Genomic DNA, 22,030 nt, shown 5'->3' on the forward strand with positions numbered 1-22,030 from the left:
ATTTTTTTTTAGGCCAACACACTTTCCAGCTAAGGATAATAAGTGGTTCACTGCACCGGGGAGACAGAATGTTTTGCCTTCATAAGGACTCATCTGTGAGTCAAAGCAGGTAACAATTCCCCCCCACCCTCACGATTCAGAGCAGCGAAGCAATTCAAGAACTGAATAATTATTCTCTTGATTTTTTCTCTATATCGTTTGTAATCATTCTTGTTGTTCCCCTGTCTGCTTTTAAACATGGCACGATCGTCCAAATTCCACCCTTTGTAAATAGTCAATTCTCACGGGCCCGATTAAACGTGAATATTGCAAACATAGGCAATCCTCTTAAATAGACGAAACGGTGATTCGTCGTGCGCTAATCAGCGAGCTATGCCGAGTCTTTCGTCGTGACAAAGACAACCGAGAGACCAGTCTCTCTCTATTCAGCAGCATTGATCTTCCATCTTCAATCAACCCACTGACAGAGGTTACCTTGCAACCCAGCGGCCGCGTGATCGATGCCTCTCAAGGCCCCCGTGGCAACCGGGCCTCGCTGCCAGAAAAGGGTTAAACGGAGAAATGTGGGGTAGACGGGGGGGGGGGGGGGGTGGGGAGTGGGGCTACAGACGCGCAGCCATTTGCGTGAAGGTCACGCCGGCGCGCGGACGGCTCGAGGTGCTGGATTTTTATATTTTTTTTTATCTCTCCGGCGACCGCCATGCCGGTGGCCCGACGTTCAATAGCGGCCCCAGGGATCCAAATCACATGAGGATCCCACCACTGCCCCCAGCCCCCTCTGTCGCCGTTCAGATTTCAAAAGCCGCAGAAATGTGTCGCAGAGAGAGGGAGAGCGCGCGGGAATATGATACACTCGACTTCTATTGCAATTATCCATTTACCCAGGGAGTCCTGGGTTCCTTTGCCCATTTGAGATATTTGGATAGTTCCTTCTAAAATATTTTTTCATGTTGGTAGAGTGGCCGCAGAAAACCACAATGCAAACGAGCGGAGAGAACACCCTAACGCCGACTGCACAGAGAGGCGAAACCATATGGTGTAGTTTACGGCGCCGTGGGGTTTTAAACGATTAAATATTTGCGACAGTTTTTTTACGGCTTCTGCTCTTAACATTAAAATTAGATTTGCACGCGAGCGAGCTGGAACAGGCGTGCACCCGCCGCCACATTTAACGCCATCTTCATAGCGTTCCTGTTGTCATTTATTTCAAGGAATTTTTTTTTTAATCTTTATTGACTTTATCAGTCCACATCTCTAACCAATTTCTACTAACTTGAAATTTTTTTAAATGATGGATATACTGTTCACATTTATGAGAACTGAAAAACACATTTTGGGGCAACAGAGAGCAGTGTAGCAAAATCCACTGTTGTACTGCACTTCTATATACCGCGCCTTCATCAACCCGAAAACGGCCAACGTGATGAAATATCCTCAAATAACTAGCCGCATGGCATGGGTTGGAGGGAGGCCCACATTCACCTCCGATTGGCGTGGTTGGCTACGTGCGAAAGTAGTTCAACATGCATACATACGTCCAGCAGTGGATTGAGCAAAAGGGTCGCGCGTGCACATGTATGGAGTGGGACGGTGGGCGAGCAGCGGAGGCCGTACCGGAGAAGGGGTCGCGAGCCAGGGTCAGCACGTGGGGTGGCATCATGATTATCAGCTGCTGCAGGGTGTCCTGCAAAAAAAACACACACAGCAACAAGGAGGTCAAAGGGCGTCCGCGGGCATCAACCCACGGGTGGCACGCTCGGCGCTTAAAAATACTCCCCCACCCCCCGCCCCAAAAACGTTGCGTTACTTTGTATGGTATTACGTTACTACAGACATATGTTAATCCACCTGCTGGACGAAATCCTCGACATGCCACGTTGGTCATACTTCAACCCAAGATGGTCACAATGGCAGGCTGGTGAAGGCAGGTGGGTGGGTGGGAGACCGAGGAATGGTTCGGACCTCACTTGCCACCGATGTTAGCCGTGGCCGGGAAGCAAATTCTGGTTGCCAAGTTCAAAGCTCAGTTCGCTCGCCATTGCACCGCCCAAGCATAAACACTGTAATTAGCGATACAAATGTATACGGATATATCTATCGTGGGGTGAATAATGTAATTTAATTGCAGTATCAATAACTGTGAGACTGGATGAGCAGCAAACTGTAGTGTGTCTAACGAATCAACAACTCACTGACGAATATCGACTCTCAATCTCACGACACGTGCATCAAATCGCATGTCTCGATAGATTTTCAATTCGTATGTTGCGCACCAGGTTCACGTGACCCCTGCGACCACTAGAGGCGCTACCATTCGCACGCAACGCTCGAAAAACAGAAACCACTGTTGTTTCTCTCAACGTCTCCCGCTACCGAACGCTCGCACACGCAATACGGATATCTCAGACCGGAAACTCTCAGTTGGGCTCTCCTGCCATGCTTTGTCGTGGGGTAATCGGTCACCGGAATCATTGTCTCCACAAATCCAGAGACGAAGAAGAAGAAAAAATGAAATCGGATGGTGGGATACTGTCAGGGCAGATCTTGGAGGTCGTCGTGCGTCTACTTTGCAGCAGCTGCGGTTATCTGGTGGAGGGTAGGGAGCGTTGGCGACGAGGTGCGGTGGCAGTGGCCGTGGTGGCAGCATCAATGAATGGCTTTGGAAACAAACACATCTCGATCTTGATGCAGTTCTTGGTCGGGGGAAAAAAAACCGATTCTTTCATTGAATAACTACCCGGAATCAGAACAATTCATCACATTGCTAGGTGGCGAGGGGTGTATATAAATTAGTTCCACCCCTATACCACTGTAAAGACTCGGCAAGTAGTGAGATGAAGAGCTCTGCGATCGCCCCCCTCTACCAGAGGTCACCTCCTTCAGCCACAAGCGTCGCGACCGCGGTTCCTTCATTACTTCTCACTCTCCCCGTCATTCGTTTCTTTCGGGCCGATTGTTTCCCCCGTCGCTGCTGCCGGGGCTCCGAGCAAGCTTCAGGGCCAAGCGCGCTGCCAAAAGACCAGGCTTTTGAGAGCTCTGGGCGCCCCCGCGATATTTATAGCTGCACAGGAATGCAGTGGCGGCAGTGCTCGAGTTAATTGTCCTGTTCACACGAGTGTTGAAAAAAAAAACTGCCAAGACAAATTAAAACTCAGGGATGGACTCGGCGAGCCCCATGCTGTGAGGCTACGTTACGGGCAGCAGAGAGTAGTGAAGCGAAATCCACTGTTGCACTGTACTTCTATGTACCCTGCCTTGACCAACCCGCACCGACCGGGGTGGTGAACTATGGTCATGCAACTTCCCATGGACCGTAATGTATGGAGAGGTCCTCTAGCAGTGGATTGACAAGTGCCAGCACAAGCTATGTGTTGGTACATGTGGCATGGACGAAGGAACATTCTCATGTTGTGATGCCAAATATCAGTGACAAAGGAAACGCTCACAGCAGGGACACCTCGATTCATATCGATGCTTAAGCTCACGAGATACACGCATTGAATCGAGTAAGAATCGACGTTTTGGTAGATTTGTTTACAATTTATGTCATGGGCTGATGCCACCCCTGCAGCCACTCGAAGCGCGACCATCCACAGCCACTTTGGGGAACATCTTTTCCTCCTGAACCGAATCGCAACAATTGATGGAATCGGGCGGATGGGGTGGTGAGGCAATCATGACACCCCTCATTTCCAGAGCTAATCATCTGTGACGCTGGGGACACCGCACCAGCTCGCTGGGCTTGCTCGCGCTCACACAGCTCCTGGATTAGCGTCGCTCTGTGCCTGTGATCCTGGGAGGGGAGGCTAATCCGGAGAACGGGCGGGTAGCCAGTGGCATGGCGGCGAGGAGGAGGAGGAGGAGAGAGATTCCACCGAGAGGAATGCAACTCCGGTCTCCCCTTTCTGCGATGCTTGTTGACAAGCGGCCACACAAAGGGGCAGCGCGATCTCCGAGCCTTTCTGTATCTATGCTTCTTTTGAATTAATGTTTTTTTTTTATCTTCCTCCCTGGTCTGGGCCATTTCCTGCACCACCCGTGTGTCAGACCACCGACATTTCCGACAGAGTGCTGTCCTTGTTTGTTTGCAGAGCGGGGGTCCGAGCGATGGCCAACCGTGCGCGGTGATTAATTATCAGCGCTCGACAACAGGAAGCGGTGTCGCGAGAAGGATCGGTGACCAATGGTCAAGAATGTTTATGTGGCAGCCAAGAACGTGTCCGAGTGCTCGTGTTTACGCACCACACCAGGTAGTCATTTGAGGCCGAGTCAACCTTGGGGAGGCACAGGACCGGTTCAAATATTCACCAGGAATCGAACTCGGATAACCAGATTCGTAGCGTAGTGCGCTAAACACTAGGCTACAGGACAAAATATAAAGAGCCTCCATTAAACCTTAACAGACCAGTTGGGGCAAGTGTTGTTAGCGAGCACCTATGAAGACCGACATGGCACACGAGGGGGTGGGTGGCCAACACCACGCCCGGCCACCTTTGTCTCCCTAGTGGCGATGTTTACACACCGCACCAGGTATGTGCTCATGAGAGGCTGCGTCGACCCTCAGGGAGGCCCACGGCCATGAACGGGATTCTCGCTCGGGTCGCCAGTTTCGTAGCGGAGCGTGCTAACCGCTGCACTACCGTTCCCAAAGATACACTTACACACAAAGACATAAGTCTCCTATGCAGCCGCTAACATTGCCAGGATAAGTGCTGTGGGGCAAGCTCCTATTAAAGCTGGCACAGAACACAAGTCGCCAGCCGGGAGTGCACACCGCTTGAGCGGGCGGCTTGCAATCCCAGAAAGATTTTGATTTCAAATCCTGGCTGGGGGTTATCGACGCCAAACCATCATGCCAGGATAAGTGCTGTGGGGCAAGCTCCTATTAAAGCTGGCACAGAACACAAGTCGCCAGCCGGGAGTGCACACCGCTTGAGCGGGCGGCTTGCAATCCCAGAAAGATTTTGATTTCAAATCCTGGCTGGGGGTTATCGACGCCAAACCATCATCACTCTAGGGTCGGTAAAATACATTCCACGTTGTGTGGGGAAGTCAATAGCGGTTGCCATTAGGATAGACTCGGCCTCACCACAGCAATGTGGATTTTCTACCGCTGGCTCAGGGCTGTGAACAGATGAGCACCAATACCACCTCAACGCTCGTTTTTGAGATGCTAATCACTTTGACAGAGCACAAGGAGGTGGTGAGGCCAGCATCACACACGGCCACCCCACTCTTCCCCTAAGCCGAGTTGACCTGGGGAAGTTGGAGGACGTGTCCCGGATACCACTCGTCACCAAGGTTATCCGTGGCCGCGTCTCGAACTCTGGTCACTGGGTCGTGTAGCACAATGCACTGCCCGCTCCACACAATCAATTCACACAAAGACAAAGATCTCCGTAAAGCCTGAACAGACTGTTGGGACAAGTGCCGTTAGCGAGCACCTATGAAGGCCGGCATGGCACACGAGAGAGTGGTTGGCCAACACCACGCCCGGCCGCCTTTGTCTCCTTAGTGGCGACATTTACCCACCGCACCAGGTACTCATTTGAGGCTGAGTCGATCTAGGGAAGGCCCGAGACCGGTTCAGATAATCGTCACTGGTGTTGGCCGTGAGCGGGAATCGAACTCGGGTCACCGGGTCGTGTAGCACAATGCATTGTCCGCTCCACGCAATCAATTCACACAGGCATACGCAAACAACTACACAACTCTGTAAACAGTAACAAGCATGGCTGCCTCCCACATGTTCTGCTTGGGAGGTGCAGGGAGATGGGTGACGTTTAACCTCCCGGCTGGGCGCGGTGGGTGTGGCTCTCAAGGCCTCCTCCTCCGCGTGGCGGCCAAGTTCAATTCGGCACGGATAAGGTGGGCCACAGAAGATGGGTGCCGTCGCGGCTCGTTATTTTCATGAGCCAGGACGGTTCCTCGGGAGGGTCCTGCCGTTTGTAGAGGCATGATTCGCTGCGGCTTAGAGCGGTGGCGCAGTGGTTTGCGCATTCCGCTAAGAATCCCTCTGACCAGACCCATAGCGGAATGCCACAAACCTGGTCCCCTCGCGTCAGCTGCGGCTGCCACTAACTTCGGCCACAGCTGACAGCTGACAGCTCCCCTCCAACGAGTGCTGACCAGCGTGGTGAAGTAAAGTCAAAGAGTAATAAATAGTAATATCCTTTAAATAACCAGCAGATTAGATATATTGACCCGTTCAGACACTGAAACGTTGCCTCTATTAAAATAAAGGGGTGGAACGGTGTGGCACAATGGCGAGCAAAAACTGCGCCGTCAACCTGGCCACCAAAGTTTGATTGTCAGCCGCGGCTATAGCATTAGTGGCGAGCTCTATCAGAACTGATCCTGCTTTTCCCTCCCCTTCACCAACCCACGCCGACCAGTGAAGATCAAACAACCCATGAGACCTGCACGGCACGGTAGGGTAGGGCCCTTATCCAGCAGTGGATTGACCAAATGGCCAGATGTACGTTTGTACCACTGCAGATTCTATTGATTCCTAACACTATAAATGACGCATGTAAGAGAAAGGGGAAAAAATAACATGAACATCATTATCGGCCTGAAATATGGGAATGCGTCAAACAGTTATGCGTACGGCAATGATGCTGCTGGTTTTGCCAGAGAGGTTATCAAAACGCTGGCGGCACAAGCCCCCTCGTGCTCAGCGCTGGAATGAAAAGAGAATTTGTCCAAGGTGCTGTTGCAAGCAAAACACAGCCCAGGTATTATTGTGAGTCTCGGGCACTCTACACTCGGGCGAGCCTCTCCGGCAGAAAGAAAGCGCTATTATTATTATTATTAAGGTAAACAAACCTCAGTGGCTTCACTAAGCCACGAAACGTTTCTCTTAAATGGAATGCCCAGTATGCGGCTGCTAAACAAAATAGTGTTTTAGTATTACTAGTATTACTTATATGGTCTCTGCGGGCTCCAGAATCGCGTGATTGTTCTGCGTGTTTATTAAGGGACCGCCGCGCTGGGAAGATTAACCTATAGAAACTACTTACTATTTTTTTTATTTTACCAGGTAAGGCCCACTGAGCTATAAAGCTCTTTGTCAGAAGCGACCTGGCCACAAATAAGAGCTCAATTAAGTGGCTTATCACGTGGCAATTTATAGCAGCCAAAATACTCCTAAACGCGTCTTCTAAATGTGGAGGGAAAAACCAGAGGACCCGGAGAAAAATCCACACGACCACGGAGAGAACACGCAAACTCAAAATATACAGAAGGCGTCAAGGGTCGGGATGGAACCCACCACCTCCTGTATACCAACCGTGCTAATTAACATCTCGCCGCCGCAGCGCCCCACGAAGGCACAAGGCCCGCGATCCTCCACGGCGGGCATCCAATGACCCTCACGGGGCCTTCGCTCCTGAGGAGAGGCCGCCGCTGCGATGGGACGGGCGACGCCGGTGAGACACGCAAGCCTGTGACCCCAAACGCGACCCCAAACGCGACCCCACCCCCCCCCGATTGTCGTGGCGCTTTGTTGCGAGACTCGCAAACCATGCTCCGCACTGCTTGGCAACGGCCCACGGGGAGAGCAAGCGGAAAACCATAACACCGCGCTCGTGATTCAGTTTCAAAACACACAAACACGCACGCACACACACACATGTGCACGCACACACGCAGGCCGGTATACAGGTGTAGCCAGCGCAGCGGTGCTGGGCGATACGCAAGGGCACACTATCCAACATGCACAAAACCAGCACTGGCGACGATGAGCAGGCTTCCCCGATACCGGCACCGCGATGCCGGACGTGTTGTACCGACATTTGGTACACGTATAAACGATTCGGGTCATTGAATCGTGACGCAGGGCGGCCGTGAAAGCCCCCGTAAGCGCGCACAATGAATAACAGGTTCACTGAACATACCGCAAGGTATTTATTTTTACGGCAACTGCTAAGACGGGGAAGATCGCGATGTTTCAGCCAAATGGCTTTCTTCAGGTGCGGCTCTTCGTGAGCGACAGCACAAACGAACCGGCCGGCGCTGCGAAAATCGCACAGGGGGATAATTAATTACCGCAGGATGCCTCTCAATTAAGACAAAAGCACACGGCAACGTCGCACCGATCGATCGTAACTGGGTGGGGGGGGGGGGGTAGGGGGCGGAACCGAGCATCGGAATCGTCAAAGACACCGCTCCGCTGATGAATTATTTAACGAGCATACCTCATCATCAATACTGTCGTTAATAATTCATGCCGCCCCTCGCACAATACGACTGTTTTGTCGCGCTCGGCACATTGAGCATCATTTTCCTGTGTGTGCAGAATGCATCTCCTGTGTGAACAACTTATCTCCCGAGGCCTGTGCGTTAAAAGGAGAAAGGAAACTGCCAGGTTTTTTCCTCAGCGCAAGCCCCTGCTTGTCTTCCAAGCCACACAGGGCAGTGCTCCCTTTATACACCTCGTAGACACGAGTTCAATTCCAGGCCATGGCTAAAATCAGCGGCAAGTTATATCCGATCTAATTTCTGGCCACCTTTCCAACCTCTTCACCAACCCTGTCACTGCCCATCACGAATGACACAGCATGGGGAGGCCTTCATCCAGCAGTTGGTTGACAGAGAGATGTAAATTATTGTTATTTTAAGAGACATGATGGCGCGGTGGGTCGACCTCCCCCCCCCCGCCCCATGACCTGTATTTGAACCCACGACCTTCCGACTGAAATTCGGGCGCTTTGCCCCCAAACACCGCCGCGGCCAGCTTTTGACAAAGGGCTCAGTGTGAAACATGGCGATTTCGTTTCATCACGACGTGCAAACACGTTTACACTCCTGTTGCTGCGAGACTCAAAGCCCAGTGGGGTTCAAACAAAAGAGAACTTCAGCTTGTGAGCAGCCAGCGAGCTCTAAGTGAGCAGCCAGTGAGCAGTCTACGAGCAGCCATCTGGCTGTGAGTGAGCAGCGTGTCGCTCGTGCCAATCACCTCCGGCAGCTCCCAGGAATTTTATTTTCGAACTATTCCACAACCCTGGTTTCTTTCCTGTCCGACAGCACGTCAGTCAGCACGCTGCGCCAGCTGTCCATCGTAATTAGCACTTACAGGAAACGCTCAAGGTTTTTGTTGAATGTGTGCGTGTGTGTTTCGGATTGTTCATGACCGATTTTTTTGTCCTCTTTCATTCCTCCTCCTACCATCTTTCTTCTTTCGAGCTGGAGACTAAAGGGCAGCATTTGCTCGTCAAAAGTGAACAAGGGTTTGAGAAGAGAAGAGAAGAGGGGCGAATGAAAGGGTTTTGCTATGAAAACCTTGCCATCAAAAGGTCTTTAGAGGCACGCTGTACACACACAAGTGTTACCCCCCCAACCCTCCTCCGAGCATCGGATCAAGAGTCGCCCTCTCCGGCAAACACTAGTGTGTGATCCTAAGCGTGTACATTTCTGCTCGCTGTTGTTTTTACTGTAGGCCCCGGGACTGCCGGGGTCACGGCGGCAGTGATCGCTGTACAAAATAATAAACCGAGTGGGGGGGGGGGGGGCGGCGTTTGCTCGATACTCGCCCGGACCCTCGCCCGGACGCTCGCCAAATTGGGTTAGGGAGACCGGAGGGAGAACGCAATCCAGACGAACACAATGGGTGCTGCTGTCTGCCTCAACAAAGCAGCTCATCTGGATCAGATAAAGGGTGCTCGCAAAAAGAAAAGAAAAAACCCAGAAATCAGATTTCGCTCCCTTTGGCTCACCTAATGAGGACCAAGAAAGTTCAGTCGGGGCCGATATATGCGTACGGCACAAGCTCCGAGGTGTGGGAATCAATCTTGTGTGTGCGTGAGACTCTCACGCACACTGTCCAGCAAATGGCTGGACAGCAACCGAGTAGGTTGCTGCTTAGCGTGTTATGAATCGTCGCGAGTTCGGGGTTGCGTTCTTGTTTCTGGTTTGATCTTTGTCGAGTTGACCCATTCGTCGAATAGGAACGGTTTGCGTGATCTCCACATGTTGGAAATAACCCCAACTTACAGACAAGGTGCAATGCGTTTTGCCGTGCACATAGGAATCAATTTTAACAGATGCATCGATAAACTATTACGCGCTTTATAACACCAGTGACGGGGGAATTGTTAATAGCTGTTCCCTTGAATATACGCGCATTTCCTGGGTTCCATTGCCTTACTGTTACCTCCTGCCCCCTTATGATACCTGGTATATGCAGTAGGTCTCCCACCCAAGTACGAACCGGGAGCTTTTGACATATGATGGCATATTCAGGGTGCTTTGGTCTTGGATATCACAAAATCTCCTAGATGTGTGCTAAAGTGGAATGGAAGCTGCTTCACAGATGAGAGAAATTCCTATGCAGAGAAGAAGAAGGCCTTCAGCCTGGACTTAAACAGGAGCAGGCAGTCGGCAGCACAGACAACAGGGGGAAAAGGAATTCCGAGACTGGAGGCAGCAGCAGAGAAGGAGTGACCGCCCATTGAGCAGAAGTTGACTGCATAATTCGCAAAAATAAAGTTCTGGTTGTTGGAGTGAGGAAAATACGTGTTGCGTTTAGTCAAAACAATCGGTAGCCACGCACTCCTACCTCCCCCACTGCCCAGCCCCAACAACAACGAATGGAACAATGTCACATGAGCGATGGCGTTTTGGATCCCGTTTTGAGCGCAGAGTGGCGGCGGCCTCTGCTTGTTCAAACACATCTCCCCGAGCGAGAGCTCCATGAGGACAGGGAGGAGGGAGGAGCGGGGTGGAGAAGCGTGAAATCAGAGCACTTAGAAAACCACCGCGATTCGCCGCCCGTGTTTGTCAGCGGCTCCGGCGGAGCCCGACGGACACAACACGCCAGAGGAATTCTTGGTAAACGTTTACGACAAAAGTGGGGCACGCCTTTCAACGACGAGCGTAGCTTCTCCTTTACCAGGTCTCGTGATTAAAAAGGAAACTGTAGACCCAACGGACGAAGACCCAGTTTGGTAAAAACAAACTGCAGATTTTTTTCCCCAAAAACAGAACTCGCATTTATAAAACGCCGACGCTCTCGGGAACGCGTTTCTGAGTGGGTTCTTCTCCGTTACCGTCAACAGTGAGATTTAGATTTCATCGTCGTACAGTTCCCAAGAACCGTCCATTCAAACAAAAAGACGGCGTTGGTTATTTGTAAGTAAAAAAAAAACCCTTAAAAACGCATAATATAGGGTTTTTTGGGATAGATCGCGTAAATATTTACATTTTTTTACTTACAAATAACCGCCGCGATCTAACCCAAAAAAACCGCTATTATGGATGATATTGGTCGCGAAAGCCTACCCGTTAAAAACCGCACCCACACAAAGGGAGCAAAATTCACCCACAACCAACGGCGTTTTTTTGGATCGAGTCTGAAAAACGGTTCCGCTGGCGATGCTGGCCGTTAGCTCCAGAGCGCGGCGAGGCTCGCTGTCAACCGATGGCTTCCGCCCCGCCGCAAAACCCTCGTAGCAACCACCGCTCTCCCGGGGATTCTCCCTCTCTCCCCCATGGGGGGGACAAAGGCATTGGACAGTTGCTTCTCGTTAAAAAAAGGTGGCGGTGAAGTGTGCAGCCGTGAAATTTTATACCGCTCCACTGCGCGTGGGTGGAAGGGCTTCGAGTCAGGGGAGAGCTCTAGAGAGCCGCTCTAGAGAGCCGCTCTAGAGGGTATTTGGTCTACTCTTCCATGCTGGCCAGGCGGTCTTGGAAGAGGTGGGAGTACGTACATTTTACCTCAATGCACACGACCTGCTGATCGACTGGGGAGTATACATTTATACTGTCCGGGGGACAAATGCGGGGGGATTTTAGAAGATTGACCACAGTTTCTCTGCACGCAACCTAACTTATGCACCCAAATTGGCCGCCGTTGTCGATATACGTGCAAAGTTTTGATGACAACGTCAAGCCGATCCCTGCATCTGACGGAACGCGCGTAGTTAATGACCCAGAGACACCTTGAATGACCTCCAGAGTTACGAGCCGATGTCTTCAAGTGCATCAAATGCTCCAACGATGAACAGAACGCGCTTCCAGTGAGCGTTAAAGCCATCGCCCATTCACGCCAGCTATTTCGGTTTGCTCAGCGTTTGTTATTTGTACTCCTTTGGTTCGCACTCTGCATTTCAATGGCCTGCCCCAGGAAACGGAGTAACAAATTAAACAGCGAGGCTCTTTTCGGCCAAGCCTGGCAATTGATTTAAACACTCCTTTCTTCTTATTTTCTCAAACGATGGAGTCACGAGAACTCGTCTTCCGCTAAGCCTTCAGATGCCGTCTCGAGTTTTGCTGTTTGGTCCGACGCGCGTGTGTGCGGCACGGTTAATCGGATTAATTGGATGCAGATTTCACTGCACAGAAATGTAACGCCTGCAGTAAAACTCCTGGAAATGGGTCCAGGCCAAGGAAAGACACAGGGTCCAAAACGGTTACGGAATACTGCTCCCCAATAAACACTGCAGTAAAAACAACATTTACAGCTGATGCCAATGGGAATGGGTGAGCCATGATATTCTGTGATGTGGAAGATTATCTGTACATTGGCTCAAGGCCTTCACCAGGGTTGATGCGTCACTGTAACGTACACGTAAGGACCTCTGTCAATCCACCGCTAGACAAGATCTAAATTTTACCACGCTTAACCACCCGCTCGGCATGGAGGTGGTGAAGGAAGGCACGTAGACGTTGGAGGACAGTACAATACAATGGATATTTGCCGCACTGCTCTCTGCTGCAGCCTGCAACACCTTGCTTTTACGCACGATGGTTGCCCATGCAAGTGTAATGGGTTCCACTGAGTCGCCAAACGTAGACTTGGAGGCAACACATTTATTCAGTTCCAAAACACGGGATAACTTCCCCTTAACAGAATAACAACCTAAGGTGGTGACCACCAGTCTAACTACACTAGTTACAACGTAACTGCTACTAAGGACCGGGACCAACGACTTCGGCCCGGGTCCACGTGTTGGAGACTCGTTGAATGGAGAACGTAGACGAAGGGTTTCTTCCAGGATGAACAACAACCCTGGTCCCTCTCGGGACCCGACTTATATTCTGCGGCGTGGCCGGCTCCGCCCTTGGCCACGACCACCTTCCAGAATCCTCGGGAAGAATCTGGGTCGCAATCACGTGACCACCCCTAGCTCCCTCTTGGGGCCCCTTTGTCAACTTAACAAGTCACGTGTCCTCCCGTGTCAACCAAAGTGCCATGGCCTCACACAACCTCATCCTTCGGTCGGCACCCACACACCCTGTCCTGTAGGGTCGGCACTGCACTTAAAGCGTGGTGCCATCTAGCGCTATTATTCAGCGCACACTGGGCCCCTCTAGGGCCGGTACTGCACCCACAGTCTGTTGACATCCAGCGATGTCACTACACAAGCACCATCCCTACTCAACCCAGCTTTTAGCTTTTGACATCCGATGAGACCGGGGTACGTCCTGAGCGATTTGGTCGCGAAAGCTTCTAATCATCGCACGCCCTATTAAAATACAGTGTACGCCGTCGCCCGGCAATACTGGGGAAAGCTCCTTCACCTGGTAGTAGGCCTTGATGTGACGAACGAGGACACCGAGGTTCTCAATACGAACGTTCACGTCGCCGTTCACGTTCGCGTTCACGCGGTGGTCGTCCGGCCTCGGGTCTCTGTGGCGAAAATGAGGGGGGGGTGGGGGGGCGGGGAAGTGACAACAGGACCGTCGCATTACAGCACTGGCGACACAATCATCCATCCACGCGTATGGCCGATTGTCGAAACACTGCTGGATGAGGGCCTCCCCACACACTCCATACAAAGCACACAGAGGCACACGTAACATGTGCATAGGAATGCATTACACACACGCACAGACGTTTATAAACAGCTGTGCAAATGCAGTTTAGAATTTAAGGGTAATTACGGTATGCGGGCTAGTGGAGGCAGGGAACATAGAAGCATACAAAGTGCTGTACAACAACGGAATTTCCTGCCCTACCACAATCCCCCCCCACCCCACAGGCAAGTTGGTGTGCGCTGCGGTCACCCATCCAAAGACTATCCAGGCTCAAGCCTGCTTAACTCAGCTTTCAAGAGCATGGGGGAGTGGGGTGGATGGGGGCGATTTGAAAATATTTAACCTACCGATAATTACTACTATAATAAGCCAAGAATTTGTGTGTGTCCCGCATGTGACGTCACTCCACGAGGCCCACCCCCCCTCATTAATATTCAAGAGTGGGTGGATTTTTACACGAACGCAGCGGAAGGTCGAGCTGATTTAAATAATTTATTATGCAAAGTCGCTTCAAATATGACGTTTCTTTACAGAAAATGACGGTAAAAAATAAATATACGCAGCACAGTGCTACATCCGTGAATGACGTCACTGCAAAAGAGCCGCCCCCCCCCCCCTTTTATTAATATTCATGCCCGCCTGGAAATTTACACTAACGCACAAGAAGGTCGCGCACTCCACGTACCGCACCCCTCCCCTCATTAATAATCATGAGTGGGTGACGTCACTCCACATGCCGCACCCCTCCACAATAACCATTAACGGGTGACGTCACTCCACATGGGGCAACCCCGCCCCCTCATTAATAATCACAAGCTGAACAACTTTTCTATTGAATATTTCCCATTTACTGCAATATACACCCGTCCTTGGACGGGCACACAAGCTAGTAATAATAATATTCCATAACGCGCATAAAAACGTAACGCTTCTGCTATTGCGGTGAAATGCGTGGAGGCCACCGTCAATTTGGGGAACCGTGAACTCGGCACACAGCTGTGCCGGGCGGCCCCCCTGACCCCACAAGCCACCCCTCTGGGGATGAGGCGTCTGCGGCAACTGTTTAAGTTTCCTGGCGAGCGTAGCGGCCGTTCCCGGTGAGTGGCCGAGACGCTGAATCCCCCCGGGATGATTGCGCCGAGGGGTGCCTGCGTCTCGGTGAGATTTCCTGGCACCGCTATTTGCTGCCAGCACCGTCGCGCTCAGTAATAACCACCACCGCCATCATCATAATCGTAGTCGTCGTCATCATCGACGCCGATCGCGGCGATCGGCGTCGATGACGACGAAAATCAGAATTTGTATTTATACTGGAGAAATCCGATGAGCTATGAAGCTCTTTTTCACAGATGCCCAGTAGGGGCTGGTCAGAAAGTTACAACAACAATACAAAAACTGATATGGGTGCAAAATATGGGAAAGGTAAGCAAGTCACTAATAATAAATACATTTTTAAAACTTAATCGAGTATACAAGTAAAAATTTCAAAAGTTAATAAATTCCTGTCAATTTTTCTACAATAAATGCAAAGTTGGGCAAGGCAGCAAAACAACAATAACAACAGTCCCAGACCACAGCAAGACAACACACGGTAGTCCCTCAATAAAACTGCACATTCAAAATTGCACTTATCGATACACGACGAAGGATCAAGGTTACTTATCACATTTTGACGAGGCACGGCCCAGTCATGTGACGGATTTCTCTTCGTATGTGGTATCATCTGCGCACGAGTCAAACATTTTTTTTTGATAATTTCCTGCTCACGCCATTAACTGGAGGCCGGGGCCTCCGCGAGAGGGAGTTGGAGAGAGCCCCTCCACAGGGAATTTGGGCCGACTCCAAAAGACTGGCCACATATTTTGGAAGAGACATAAGAATTTACGGAAATCTGCAAATTAACACAGAAAAGAGGTGGTAGTAGTCAAAAAAACGCGTCTGTAAATTCCGATTCTGAAATGCGTGCCATGAGCGCGGACAGCGTATGTGAAATATTGATTCTTGAATCGTATCGCGACCCTATATCATGAAAATAATCAATTCTTACATGCACTATTCAACGCACGAATAGCAAGGGTTCATTTTATTATTATTGTGCTCGTTTACCCAGGAAAACCTGATGCCAAGACTTTTCCAGCAGGAGCCTGCCAAATGTTTGCAGGAGGGGGCGATGCTGATGTGTGTGATCCCAATTTAGTAATTTGCAGGTAATTTTTCAGCATTGGGATGTTTGGCAAATGCTAGTTACATTGTATCTTTGGTTGTTTCTTTGGATATGGGAAAAGACCATGAGAACCCAGAGGAAACCCATGCAGAACAAGGGGAGAACATATACAGTGGTGCCCAAGTCAGGAATCAAACCCAGGATCTTATTACTGGGATGCACAATTGTTTCTACTGCGCTGCCACCCTGCCACCCCAATTTCAAAGCATGAATCGACGAGTCGTTACGCCCCTCGTGCCCGCATACTGGGCATCGTGACTGCGGGCCACCCAGGAAATAGAGGCACATGGAACTTAACGGCAGGATGGGGGAGGGAAGGAAGGCAGTGCGTGCTTGTGCCATCCCCGATTAGCCACCGCCAACTCCGCGTGCGCTCCCCGATACGCAATCTTGTACATCTACTTTTTCCCTCGCCGCCGTCATCACCGCCACACCTCCACCCGGGCAGGAAGCCCTGCTCGTGGCGGGTGCCGGTGGCAGCGACCGGCTTGGTAATTCAGCCCAGGGTCTCCACAATCGCCGGGGGTAACACCCGCACAGCATCGTGGCGGCCGTGGCAGTCGCTAACAGTCGCAATAAAGTTAATAAAATTGGTAGGGGTGGATTGCAAGCGAGCGTTTAGAATTTCGCTCGCAAAGGTTTTGCTTAAAGAGGGAGCGATGTTAGCAACGGAAATTAATCTCAAATCGCAATCTCTTTTGCACGTACGTCGAGAGGCATACAGTGCGTGCACACTTTACGTGATAATCTAATGGGAAAGCATTTCTAGAATTAAGATGAATTAGCAACCACAAATGGCTGAGCCGGATGATGCGGTCAATTGAAAAGGTCGATTAATATCAGTCTGGTCGAATGCGTGTAATCCTACACCCTTCCTCGCACAGAATGTGGCACAGTGCATGCAGTGGTGGAGAAGAGGAGGCGAAGGAGGCTCAACACTTTCTGGGGCACTCAAATTCTTCGTGAAAATTAATAATATATACGTAAACTACAAAACTATTTGAACTATTCACAATTTTTTCTATTTACCAGGTCAGGCCCACTGAGCTATACAGCTCTTTTTCAGAAGCTACCTACCCACAAATGATAACTAAACTCAGTTGCTTATCATCACATGGAAATGTATGGCAGCCAAATACTCTAAAACCATTTTTCGAAATATGGAAGGAATAACCAGAAGGCCCGGAGAAAAATCCACGCAGCCAGGGGGAAAGAGAGATGTGAAAATTCCAAATGTACAGCAGGCGTCAGGGTCGGGATCAAAACCTCGACCTCCTGCAAACCAGGCGAGGTAGTTAACATCTCGCCACTGTGGCACCACATAACCAAGTGGAAAAAAAAGGAAAGGTCAGCTGGGGCACACAGAGCTCGTATTTATTCCACTCCGCTCCACACCAAGACTTCCCTCTGTGGTTGCCACTCAGCGTTTACTTTTCCACACCGGCCAGAAATAGAGGTAGGAAGTAAGACGTGCACCAACACTTTACCTCACTGCCTGCAAGCAATCCAACAATCTAATGTAATATTATATATTTATAGAGCGCCTTCACTCAAGGCGCTTGGCATAGTTTGACAGACGGTGGCAGAAAATAATCATTTAGATGGCAGCGGAGTGCGAGGATTGAGGAATGAGTGACAGCGATAGAGGGGTGCTTCGGGGGATCACGAAAGGGTAGGGGAGGAACGGGAAGGAGTGGAGGGGCGAGGGGAGGGAAGAGAATGGGCAATAGAGAAGATGTGAGGCTTTAAGAGAAGAATGGAAGGCGGTTAAGGAGGGGGACTGCTTTACGTGCAGGTGACTTGCATGCAGTGGACTTGCAGCAGCATTCGCATTTTTTAAATCTGTGGATACACGTGTACGTAAAGTAGGGGGCGTGACGATCCAACTCTGACCCTCCCCCACCACCCCCAATCACGAAAAACTCTGATTCGTCGAAATTCAACCGTGGCGATTCTATTCCAGAATCTATTCTTTACTTAACACTGCAGTGGACGTGCGGTCGGCTCCATTGTAGCTTCGGGGGGTCACGAGAGCCTATTGTGTGCAACGTACGTCAACACGCACTGACTCTTTCACACACGATTCGATGCATAAATAACGGGATGAAACAATTATATTCACCGACGAATGTATCATCATCAGTGGCGTAGGGGTGGTTGGTATGGACTCTGGTGCGGGGAATGATGACATGGGGCCTCTTGTCTCTTATCAACTACCGTGACAGGGAATTGAACACGGCTCCTCGGAAGCGCGGAGCTGCGTCAACGTTAACTAGCAAACGCGGTGCCGCTTAAACCTCGGCATTTGAGAGCAGCAACAGCACCACACTTTCTCTACGCTCAGGAGAGACGACAGCCCCATCCTTGCATCACGTGTCTACGGCAGTGCAGCAACCGCAAGACAGGCGGCACTGTACGCACGCACTCCATTACACGCCCCAGCAGACATCAGTCCCTGCACAGAGCCAAGCCGGGCTCTCCACAAAACAAACCGCACAAATTGGGCATGAGATGGCGGGGGGTGGCAGTGGCTGTGGTGCTGCCGCCCCGTACAGATATCGCTCGAGTCGGGGACGCGGCACCTCCAACGCGCGACGCACTTGTAGCGAGCGAGATGCCTCTCCGATAATCCGAAGTGACGCATCCTTCCTCCGAAGATCTCTCCCGCACCTCGGGGGCACAACGGCGAGCATCTATTTACAGCGGTGCCCCGAGTTACAGGAAATGTGATGGAGTAGAGCTGCTCGCGAGAGAAAATAGGTTTAAGCCGCAAGCGAGAAAAATCCGCACCACGCCGGGGCAGACGTGGGGGATGCACCGCGGGCTTCTTCGTTGGGACCAGACTTTGCAAACCTCTGCAGTTTTGCTGAAGGGGAGGGGGGTGGTGGGGAACGGGCAGCTAGTCTGCTGCTCTCCCCTCGCCCGCTCGCTCGCTCGCTCACTCACTCACTCACTCGCTTGATTGCTGCTGCTCCTCCTCATTAGTGACTTGAGAGGAGCTTACCGGCTGCAGACGCCCGGAAATAAAATCGATGCGAAATATGATGTTGTTGTCTCGAAGCACAGCAGCATCCAGCGCAGCGGTCATCGTTTCCCGGCAACGACTTGGGGTGGAATGATTAGAAAACCGCCGCTGGCAGAGAACACCACGAACGTAATATTCGGCAATCGATGCCCAGACGACGCTTCAAATGCCAACGTCCTGACCGATTACAGATAAAACTGCAGTTGAGGGGGGGAGGAGGGAGGCAGGGTGACAGCAGGAGTTGTGGGTATTCTGGGAGGCAGACAATCACAACTCTTTCAAGCCCACCCCCCATCTCAAAGGATAAGGCCCGTTTATAAAACCTTCCACCGCTGCTAAATCGGTTAAATTAATAACGCCATGCCTCGAATCCGGCGGCCGCGTCGGACAAGCCGCGGCTTTGTGGGGCCGGCCGTATTGTGTGTCACACCGCTTGCTCTGCCCCGGGGAGCCCCACGGAGATCATAGGCACGACTCCCACTGGCTCCAGTGCCGACCACAATAATGGAACTCTTTATTGGGTGCGCACAGGCACGCTTTGAAACACCAGGCCTGCGCGGACGCCCCCTGCACCCCTCCCCGCCGCTGCCTCCCAAGCAGTGCTTCCGCACCTCTGAGCTGCGCTTGCAACCTCGGCGTGAATCACATCTCCGAGTGCTCGTTCAGCCGGAGTGCACCCGAATATCGCCGCCCGCGCTGTCAGGTCGATGAAATCGATAGGGTTTGTCGTAAGTCACCGCGCGAGGGGGGGATTCGGGTGAAACGAGTGGCTCAGAGGAGTCAAGCCTCTGACCAAATCACTCTAAATGCGCCCAATCTTGGAAGCTGAGCAGGGCTGAGCTGGATTAGTACTCGGATGGGTGACCACCAGGGCTTGCCATATGTTGTGAGGTGGCCGGGAGATGGCAGCGATAGTTGTCGGCCCCGCATTGACGTGGTGAGGGTTTTTTTGTCCGGTTACTTCGGTTTGCCTCTCAAGTCCCAGACATTCACCGATGGTACTGGCCACGCATTCCAATGCAGGAACCTCCTGAAAATGTATCTTGAGACCCAGTGAGGCTCTTCGACGTAAATAAATTGTATTAAAATCATCATCATAATCATTATCCATTTTTTTTGCAGTGCTGCTTTCGTGCCCCGATTCGCGTGTTGGTGAATGTCCATTTTCTTCCCAATTTTTGGATAAATTGCGCCGATGTCTCCATCACCAACGGCTGTGGTTATTCGCCAAGGTGACGATTTTCAGACGTTTTGTCCAACGTTGGAATCTGGCTCCAAGTTTCAGAACATGCTGCAACGCGAGTGACTGACAATAGCCAATTGACCAAAGCCAAAAATTAGTACCATATTTCGTCGTACCGACGTTTTTATATGGCTAATATGAGTGAATTCCTTGACATCCCACTCGTATCAACTGGTTATCACGTGACCCACTGTTATTGGCCACAAGTCAAATATCTGTTCTGGGCTCATGGTTTTACAACCTCCCGGCTTCTCCAGGCTGCAACCTCTAACCCGTGGCGGCCACGGCTAATTGGGGCCATCCGTCTGCAGCGCGGCGGGTCAGTTTTAATTAGGTCTAATGTGGAGCCTGTCCTGCGAGTGACCGTGGAAGTATGATATAATTAATGAAACCCCCGCAGCCAGCAGATGCGCAAACGTCGACGTCGTGGGTCCATTCTCGATTAATTGGGTGAAGGAGCGACGTCGCGTGACGCGAGACACGGCAAACATTAAGCGGGCCTTTGCAAATGCACAACAGCATTTTGAAACACCAGGCCTGCAGAGCCGCCCTGCGCCCCCCCCCCCTCCCCGCCGCTGCCTCTCAAGCGGCGCTACCGCATCATCCCGAGCTACGCTTGCCACCTCGGCGTGAATCACAGCTCTGCGTCCATTAGAACGCATGACGAGGTCTGATTTTTTTTTTCTATTGTGACGCTTCCGCATGTTTAAACATGAAAAGCCTCAAGAGACTTTTTTTGCAGGAGGGTCCTGCCAAGTATTCGCAGTTAGGAGGGCGATGGAGCTGTTGCGCTTTATCCTAATTTGGGTAAATTGCATGTAGTGTTTCGGCGTTTGGGGATGCTTGGCCAATACCGGTTGCATTGCGTGCGTATTTTTTTTTCGTTAAGGACCGAGATGTTCACTGTGGTGAAAAAAATAATAAATGCTGCTGAGAACCAGAATAAGGCACTTAATGCTTCAATCTTTTTGCGTTAAATATTATTATCAGCATTCATCGTCATTACGAGCTGTGTACAATTATTATAATCAGCACCAGCAGCAGCATTTATCCTGACTACTGACTCACTAATGCATTCCTTATCGCCACTGGTCCCTGCGAAAATGAATACCGCAACCGATACTGCGATGGCCGTGCCCTGCTGTGTCACGCAGCACCGGGCGTGTCTCTTACAGAGCCGGGATACAAAATCCTCGAAGGGACGTCACCTGGCCGTGAATAAAGGATGCGAGCGAACGATCAATTGGCGTAGCACGCATGCACGCTCACGAGCCGGCGTGGTAGACTCGCCAACGAGCGTAAGGGAAGCGTGCCTCCGTAAAGACAAGGCAAAACCCCAAACAATAACGCGGCAAACGGCACGGTGGCATCGCTGCCAGGAGAGAGAGGGTCCCACGGTATAAAGTACGATCATCAACTATAAAGTCAGGCAATCTCTCTGTCCCTTCTCTCCCTGCTCTCACAAAGGGCCATTATCCAAAACGTCGCCCGACTGTTGTTATTACTACGACGCTCGTTTACCCGGGAACGCATCACTGGGTCTCAAGGCTCTCTGTCAGAAGGGTCCTGCCAAGTTCTACCAGTTGCGGGCGAAGTAGCCGAGTGCAATCCCAATTATATCATTTTCAGGTAACCTATTAGCGTAGGGATGTTTGACCAATACCAGTTACATTGCATGTGGGTTTAAACAATAAATTCTGTATCTTTCCGTTACAATAACTTACAGCCCCTTTGTCAAACTGCTGCTGGATTAAGACTTTAGGGGGGGAATTATTTGACC

At 51.1% G+C, this 22,030-nt stretch overlaps 1 protein-coding gene across 4 annotated transcripts in view; it reads right to left on the reverse strand.

The window, feature by feature from the left end:
• The window catches only part of LOC133341317 (girdin-like), a 75,520-nt gene that overhangs the window by 37,572 nt on the left and 15,918 nt on the right, over nucleotides 1–22,030 (reverse strand). For all 4 annotated transcript variants that reach the window (XM_061549840.1, XM_061549841.1, XM_061549842.1 and 1 more), the window contains exons 3-4: nucleotides 13,522–13,630; nucleotides 1,615–1,684 (exon numbers count right to left, since the gene is read on the reverse strand). In XM_061549840.1, coding sequence (XP_061405824.1) covers nucleotides 1,615–1,684; nucleotides 13,522–13,630 — 179 coding nt within the window. The remainder of the gene's footprint in view (nucleotides 1–1,614; nucleotides 1,685–13,521; nucleotides 13,631–22,030) is intronic.

Source organism: Lethenteron reissneri, chromosome 11, assembly GCF_015708825.2.
Source record: "Lethenteron reissneri isolate LAM-NWPU_2019-01 chromosome 11, ASM1570882v1, whole genome shotgun sequence".
Classification (NCBI taxonomy): domain Eukaryota; kingdom Metazoa; phylum Chordata; class Hyperoartia; order Petromyzontiformes; family Petromyzontidae; genus Lethenteron; species Lethenteron reissneri.